An 8,107-nucleotide genomic window follows, 5' to 3' on the forward strand; every position below is an offset into this window, starting at 1 on the left:
TATTTTTTTTAATTAACAGAAATGTATCTAAGGCACATTTGGCAGACAGAATGGACAGAAATTAGTCAAATACCAAAATAAAACACAACAGCCTTTCTTCTCGGTGGAACATGAGGAACCTCTGGGTTTCCATCTCCACATCGTTTGATGTATAATCAGGAAGAGACGCTTAGAACAAGGAATCAAAGATTTGCCCCTTCCACGAAGTCTCAGCACCACCACTACGTCCTGCTCTGCCTCCAGCACATCACAGTCGCCTCTTAATCCTGGTCTCGCATCCTCACCCAGGTATGTCTTCTCTGCTCCTGGCGGCAGCTGACGACTCAATACCAAGAGCAACGAGCTTTTTCAGCACCACTGCCTGTCCCACCACACCACGGGCAACAAGTGGGACCAGGGTCAGCATGCGTCCTGCCTGCCGGCTACTCTCAAGGACTGACCCCCCTCCTCCTTCGGAAACTCCCCCCAGCTGTCCCAAACCCCTACCCAGGGCAGATGCAAAATCCCCGGGCACCAGCGGGAGAGAGGGGAGAAGCAGCAGCCAAGAGAGGATCCGAGGACAGCTTTGCCTCCAACCCCAGATCCTGACCCAACACCTTGGACGGTAAACGAAGGTGGAAAACGTCTGCCGGCCGCCAGCAGGGCATCTGCAGCCCTCCCAGGACAGACCGCGGCAGGAAAGCAGGGGGCGGGAGGTGGCTGGGGGGTGGGGGTGGGGGGGTCACCCGGGGGTCTCACCTCCTGCTCTATAGCCAGGTCTCTCCCGCGAAGCGCTGGGAAGCATGAGGCATGCAGCATTCAAAATGTTTTTGAAAAAGACGGACTTGAAGCTGTTACAAACACGCCATTGTACTCACTTCTTATTCAGAGACCGGCTGCGCGCTCCGAGCTGCACGGGCAGGCATTTTCCCCGGCTTTGTTTTACAAGGTGGGGAGAGCGGGGCTGGACGCGGGAGGGGGTGGGGGGGAGCGTGAGAAGAAACGAGATCGCGGGAAGGAGGGGACACCGGCGGGCTGGGCAGAGGGCGAGGCCGAGGCCGAGGCCAACTTGGGCTCGGGCGCCGCCGCCCCCGCGCGCGCCTGCGGCCGGGCCCGGGTCACCCCGAGAGCGCGGGCGCCCCGGGTCCCGCGCCGGCCCGCAGCCGCCGCCGCCGCCGCCGCCGTGCGCTCCGCCCCAGGCTCGGCGCTGGCCCGGCCCCGGCGGGGCGCGGCGCGGGGGCGGTCGGTGCAGCCCGAGCGGCCGTGCGCCCCGGCGTCTTTGTGCGCGAGCCTGGCTCAGCCTCTCTTCGCATGTCTTTGTGCGTTTCCCCCGGCGAAGCCCTCCGTGCCCCGAGGGCGTGGAGGCGGCACGGTCTCGGTGCGCCCTCCTCGGGTCTTCCTTCCAGCCTCGCTGCTCTCCCCGCTCGCAGGCTCCTGTCGGAACTGCCTCCCCTGCCTCCTCTCCCTACCCTGTTTCACCGCCTGGGCTCGCCTCTCCGCACCCCTCCCAGCCCAACCCTCCCCGGCGTCGCCCCAGCCCGGTGCTCCCTTCCCAAGTCCCCGTCGGCCCGCCTCCCCGCCCCGGGGCACAGCCCTGGGGCTCACCTGCTGCCTCTCCTCCTCTCGGCCCTCCACTGGCCCCGCCACCGCCCTGCGTCTTCACTTCCACTGTCTGGCACACAGGGCCTCAACCCATCTCCTTCCAGGTCGGGGTACAGAGTGGGGACCGAGCTCTGGGGCGCGGGTCCCGAACGCCTGCCCTTGGGCCCCCCAGGGTTGTACAGAGAAGTGTCCCCATTGGCTCCCTGGGACCCCTGGAGTGGGGGCAGTAATTAGGGTGCTGGCCTCTTCCAGTCTATGCCTGGGGAAGCGTTACTGAGTCACCAGCAACCCGCACCCCATCCCCAAGGATGCTTGACCAGGGCAGCTAGCTCTGATCAGCAGAATGTTCCAAACCAAAAAGTATTAGGAAGATTAGGAAGGCACCGGGCAAGGTGAGGGCAAGTAGGGATTCAGAGGGAACTGAAGAAAAATCCTTTAGATTCGGGGCAAGACCTCTTTGCTGGGGACAGCGGGGGCTAGTGTTTTCGGTAAAGCAACAGGGTAGGACCTCGGACCTCAGTCTGAACTCGGTGCTCCCCGCGCACCTCCGCATCAAGATCCTGGATTGGCAGGTGCCAGATCCCGTCCAGTCTCGCAGAGCGCCGCGCAGGGGCAGCGGAGCTCGCTGGCACCAGGGTGCGGGAACCAAACCCTCAGAGGAGGGGAAGAAAGCGTGCCCGGGAGAGGCTGTACTAGGCGAACCCTCTCACCACACGCGGGAAGTAGCAGAACTTCAGTGCGTTTGTAAACTCTCTTTCTTGTTACTTTCGCAGCCGGAATCCCCCGCTGACCTCCACCCTCCCACCTGCACGCTGGGTGAGAGTTTATCTTCCTGAAGGCTCCTGGGCCAGAGGGGAATATTTTCCCAGTTACAAGGAGAACTTCCAAGTTAAAGCAGTTAAACATGTGAAACTAGTGAAAGCTATAGACGTGGAGGACGTTAGGTCGAGCAGGAAGATCTGATTTTGACGAGAGCGTTGGAAACTTTCTGCAAGACTGTGGCCCTCAGTGATTTAAAATGACAACTTGTTTTTAAGATTCCAGAACAGATTCAGCATCTCTTTCCCCTATTAAAAATGTCTTCCTTATTAGGAATTCCTTCCTGCTGGAATTGAAACGTTTCTCTTGATTCTCAAGAATAATAAAATCAGATGTCCTTTCTCAAATGTGAACCTGATCCCCTCACTCCAGTCAGCATTTAAAATCCTTTCAAAATCTCTAGGGCACATATAATGTGTGCTTCCTGATCTGGCTTCTCCTTTTCATGCCAGGTCTTCCGGGATACTATCATCTTTCCTCACACACCTACCCCAGTCCTAAGTCCTGACATGACTAAGACACTGTATTAGTAGGGTTCTCCAGAGAAACGTAACCAATAGTGTGTGTGTGTGTGTGTGTGTGTGTGTGTGTGTGTGTGTGTGTGTAAAAGATTTATTTTAAGGAACTGGCTCACACTTATTATGAGGGCTGGCAAGTCCATCTGAAATCCCTAAGGTGGTTCTGGCAGACTAGAAACTCAGGCAAATTCAATGCTTCAGTCTTGAATTTCTTCTTTTCTGGGAAACCTCAGTTTTTGCTCATAAAACCTTCAACTGATCATATAAGGCCTACCTACATTCTCAAGGGTAATCTTTCCTTAAAGTCAGCTGATGGTAGAGGCTAACCACATCCACAAAATACCTTCACAGCAGCACCTAGATAAGCGTTTGAATCAGTAACTGGGTGCTACAGCCTCGCCAAGTTAATGCATAAAATTAACCATCTCTTGTCCAGAAGTTCCTCCTGAATCCCAGGGAATCAGGTGTCTTACCATTTGCTTCCCAGGGCAACCTGTGTTTCTCTCTTCACACTTGTCTCATTGTGCTGTGTTTAAAGTAGATTGTAAGCTCAATGAGGACATAAACTAGGCCCCTCCATTCCCCAGAGTATCCACACTATCCAGTGACTGGTGTTAAGTGGGTGTTAGATAAGCACCTGAATGGGAGTGTGACTGGGGACATCATTCACCTGTCCTCCCTCCAGGCATCTGGAACCAGGATGTTCTGCGTGTACAGGAAATGAGATGAGTACATCCCCTTCAGAATCATTTCCTACATACCACAGCCTTTTTGGTCTCCAGCTGACATGATCCCAGATACTTTGGGGGCTCTCTCTTTGTTTTCACTTTCCCCCTTTTCTACAACAACTTGGTGATTCTTTTTGTTCTGTGTCTTCTGCAAATTTAATCACACCTTGCCAACCACCAGTCCTCTGTTAAACTGGCTAATGCTTACTGCAACAGGAGGTTAACTCAGTTTACATACGCCACTATAGTACTTCCCTTTCCCAGATTCCTGGACTAAAGGATTCAGCACCAATCCCAAGTGCTGAATTACCATTTCCCCTCCTTTTCCTTATCAGTTCATATGTAACAGGTGTTCTCCGTGTTCCCTTGGCATTATGCTCAGATTAGGCACACATATATGTAGAATGTTGGGGGTGAGGACACACAGATCGACTTTACCCAGATGTTAAAATGGGATGTTTGTTTTAAAAAACAAAAACAAAAATTCCAAATTGTAACCTTAGCAAAAATCACTCCAACAAGCCAGCCTCAGCCTCACAACTAATCTGAAAGAACCAAGAAAACAGTCCCCAACACCGGCCCCATCTCTGTAGGCCCACTGGCCCCTCCATCACACCCTCTTAACCCTTGAAGAGCCTTCTCCTGCCACTGTGTTTGAAGTAGAGGAAAAAAGGAAGTAGACTAGTTTGTATATCATGCAACTGGAGAAACAAGGAAATAGAGTGGTTTATCCTGTTTAATTTTACACCTGTATTTCTCAATACACTTAAATCCCATCAAAGAATAATAGAAAGACTAGGTGGACTTTATTTCTTTCATATGCCAAGGCTACTCAATAGCCCTTAGCTTATTTTAGTGGATAAGAAAACTTGAATTATGTAACAAAAAGACTTAGCTCCCCAAAATTCTAGGCTCCACACATTCTAATGCTTTCCAAGCTGTGGTTCCACTCTAACCAGCAGCACAAAATTTACAGGACTTCACTTTTATGTTTATTTTGCTTTTCGACCTTGGCCTACTCAGGTAAAAGCCAAAAGCCTACTTCTGTCTTTCCCATAATTCGAACGATACCTGGAATTTGAGTCAAAGTGACATCTGTGGGTATCCTCACTCTAACATTTGTGAACCATGTGAGTTTGAGGGGGTCCCTTTATCTCTCTGACTATGAGCTTCCTCATCTGCGAACTAGGGAAGCTACCCTGAACTCACAAGACATTGTTATAAGAATGAAAGTGAGACAGCATATGTGTTTTAACATTGGAGGTCTTCAAAAGAATTTGATTCTCTCCTGTGCTTGACCTACCCCATGAGCCACAGGGCTTCTGCCAAGCAAAACTACCAACAAATTCCAACTCTACTGCCATTTATTTAATCTTCTATGAATGATTATTATTCTATTTAATGGATTAGTCTAATGAATTATTAATTTAAAATTCTATTTAATGAATAGAATGCAGCCCGAGGAATGAGATGTTCCTTCCAAGATTAGATTATGAAAAGACCTGGCTTCCCCACTGTGTGTCCCCTCTCACTTTCCCTTGGATCCCTCCTGCTGGTGGAAGCTAGTCGCCATGTCACAAGGCGGTCCAGAGGACAGGCCCATGTGAGCCTGGAAGTGGATCTCCTGAAGTCTTTTAACAGCCATATAAATGAATTTGGAAGCAGATCCTTCCCCAGTAGAGCCAAGAGATGGGGTTAGTCCTAGACAACACCCTGAATACAGCCTCTTGACAGACTCTCAGTGAGAACCACTCAAGTAAGTTCCTGAGATTCTTGAGCCTCAAAAACTGTGAAATCACATTTCTTGTCTTCAGCTGTTAAATTTTGGGGTCATTCACTATGGAGCAATAGCATAATAATATAACGTGTAAGAGTTACATTCCAAATAAGCTTATAAAGTGTCAGTCAGATGTAAACTATGCAGATTACTCTAAAAAGGCAGTTCCTCAAAGGACAACATGTATTCATTTTGAACTATTCATAACCCTAGAATTAGAATGTGTTACTCAGAAGGGAAGCTGGACATCCTTGGAAGAATAGCAAGGAAGCAAAGAGATAGACGTTAGCAGTACCTACACAAGCATTGTCTCGAGCCGTGGGTCTCAGACATGGATGTGCGTCAGAATCGCCTGGTGTGCTTGGAGGACTCAGATTGCTGACTCCACCCAGAGCTTCTGATGCATTGTGCCTGGGGTAGGCCCTGAGAGTTGGCATGAATAAGTGATGCTCATGTTGGTAGTCCAGGGAGCCCACTTTGAGAATCCTGGACCAAACATAGGATTTGGGTTCACTCTTCTCTGATCTGTCACAGTCACAGAGGCTGTTTCTGCAGAGGTGAGAATTTGGGCTAAATGACAAGTCAGGGCCTCTGTCAGCACGGTTGGCCAATTATGGCAGGCATTGGCCCACGTCCCCATTCTCACTGTCAAAGGTGCATACCTCAAAAGTTCTTTCCATTAGCAACACTCCCTACATGTTTTATGTCACTATGGGACAAAAGATATATTTATTCACTCATTCACTCATTTGTTAAGCACTTTCTGTGTAGTAGGAAAGCATTTATCTAGCATTTGAAGATACAATAGCAAAAAAGATAAACCAAATCTTTGTAATCATGGAGTTAAAATAAGAAAACCATGTCATGTCTATTCAGTAAAACATCATTAAGAGCTGCTGAGAGGGTTTCAGAATGAAGTGTCTTACGCTGAAAAATGAAAAAATGCCATTTTGCCATAAAACTGCAAAATTCTTCAAAATGAGAAAGTTCATTTTGTGATAATAAAAGTCACTAAAATATATAACCTTTAGTAATATCCTTTCTAATGGCTTTGTGTTCTGCTTACTTTAAAATAAACACATATGAACAAATATATGAAGACAATATTTAAATTGTAAACAAGAATCTCATTTATAATTCTTAGTCCCATGTGATTTCTTTTTAAAACTTTAAAAAATTTTGTAAGTCAAAACACCATCTTTTGCACATAAATATTAGTGCTTTAATCAGTGTATATATATATATATATGTTATTAAAAATAAGCTAATATTCATATGTAATTTTGTTCAATAAGGAATAAAGTATTGGTGTATAGAACCCTTATATATATAAATATATATATATATTTATTTATTTATATATATAAGGTGTAATAGAATAAAGGTGTAAAGAAACCCTTATAAAATAATATTTGGTTAGAATAGAATAAATTCAGGAAACATTAGAATTCACTTTGTTTGCAGAGGAGAAATTCTAATCCAGATTTTCTTTGCCCTTTCAAAGCTGAATATCAGAACCTATCACTAGGAAATGAACATTTAACTGCTAATTATCTAGATTTAACATTTTCCAACTTTGTCATCATAGGTGAATCCTCCACTAAAACGAACTCATTAGATTATTTTTTTTAGACCTGCCAATATTAGGCAAACTAATTACATTAAATGTTAATGTTTTTGTTAGAATCAGCCATAAATCCAGAGAGAAGTATTTTTAATTTTTCTTGATGGCTTTCATTACCGAATGAATTTTGAGCACATCCAGTTCTTTACTTAAAACTTGTATTTGTTGTGAATATTTGCCAGCTCAGCATTTTGCCTTCACCTGAGATCACAAATTTTGATAGCAATGAAGAACAAATTAATTTTTGTGTGTGTGAACAACAAATCAATTTGATTTCTCTTCTAAAATGAAGTCACAAAGACCTACAGGCAATAAAAAAAGCTAATAGAGAATTGTATTTGCAATCTCCTCAAGATATTCTTTAATGTGTTCAGTAATGAAAGGTCTTCATTTTACCAGATATATAGAATCTAGCTCACCCTTATGCTTTTTGGGGTCTGTGATTAAATGAGCACATACAGGCTTGCTCAAGGCCATTTACTAAGTGTATGTAAGAATTGAGATAAAAAACCCACACATAGCCAGGGTATGTTTGTTCTATCAGAAAACCCTAAAACAAAGAAGAAGAAGGTAGTTTTTGGTGCAATTTAAAAATTTGTCAAGATGGTTGTGTGATCTCTCCAAATTCTACAAAGTGATCGAGGTGACACTGCCCCCCACCACCACCTGCCACCAGGACCTTTTTCCAGTGGCCTCATCTCCACTGATGTCTGATCCATTCTCCATACTCCAGCCAGAGGGATCTTTTAAAAATGAAATCTGGTTAAGTTGAAACCCTGACTAAAAGCATATCCTAGCTTCCCGTTGCCTTCAGGACAGAGACCAACAGGCTAAGGGCATCCTAGGCCTTGACTGTCCTCGCCCTGTCAATTAAAATGGAAACATGGAAGTCATAACAATAGGTGCATCTATAAAGGCCTGTGGGCCAGCGATTCTTTTAAGACCATTTCATTTACTATCTCATTTAACCTTCATAACAACCATATAAGTAAGGACTACTGTTATTATCCTCAGAGAAGTTCAAATAACTTTACAAAGTAACATAGCTAGTAAGTCAATA

The 8,107-nt window shown here is 46.0% G+C and overlaps 1 protein-coding gene and 1 long non-coding RNA gene across 3 annotated transcripts in view; one reads left to right on the forward strand and one right to left on the reverse strand.

Annotated features, from left to right (window-relative positions):
- KCNK2 (potassium two pore domain channel subfamily K member 2) overlaps positions 1–979 on the reverse strand; it is a 119,595-nt gene extending 118,616 nt beyond the window's left edge. Inside the window, exon 1 of one of the 2 annotated variants that reach the window (XM_036912540.2) lies at positions 858–979. In XM_036912540.2, the coding sequence (XP_036768435.1) occupies position 858 (1 nt within the window). In that variant the 5' untranslated portion in view covers positions 859–979. Of the gene's footprint in view, positions 1–738 lie in introns of both variants that reach the window. The other variant, XM_036912539.2, reaches the window with a different exon arrangement.
- On the forward strand, positions 218–2,681 carry LOC130684959 (uncharacterized). The gene is made up of 3 exons (XR_008999389.1): positions 218–604; positions 753–928; positions 2,355–2,681. It is a non-coding gene; the product is annotated as an uncharacterized LOC130684959 (long non-coding RNA).
- The last annotated feature ends 5,426 nt before the right edge of the window (positions 2,682–8,107 follow it).

The sequence above is a fragment of the Manis pentadactyla genome, chromosome 9, assembly GCF_030020395.1.
Source record: "Manis pentadactyla isolate mManPen7 chromosome 9, mManPen7.hap1, whole genome shotgun sequence".
NCBI lineage: Eukaryota > Metazoa > Chordata > Mammalia > Pholidota > Manidae > Manis > Manis pentadactyla.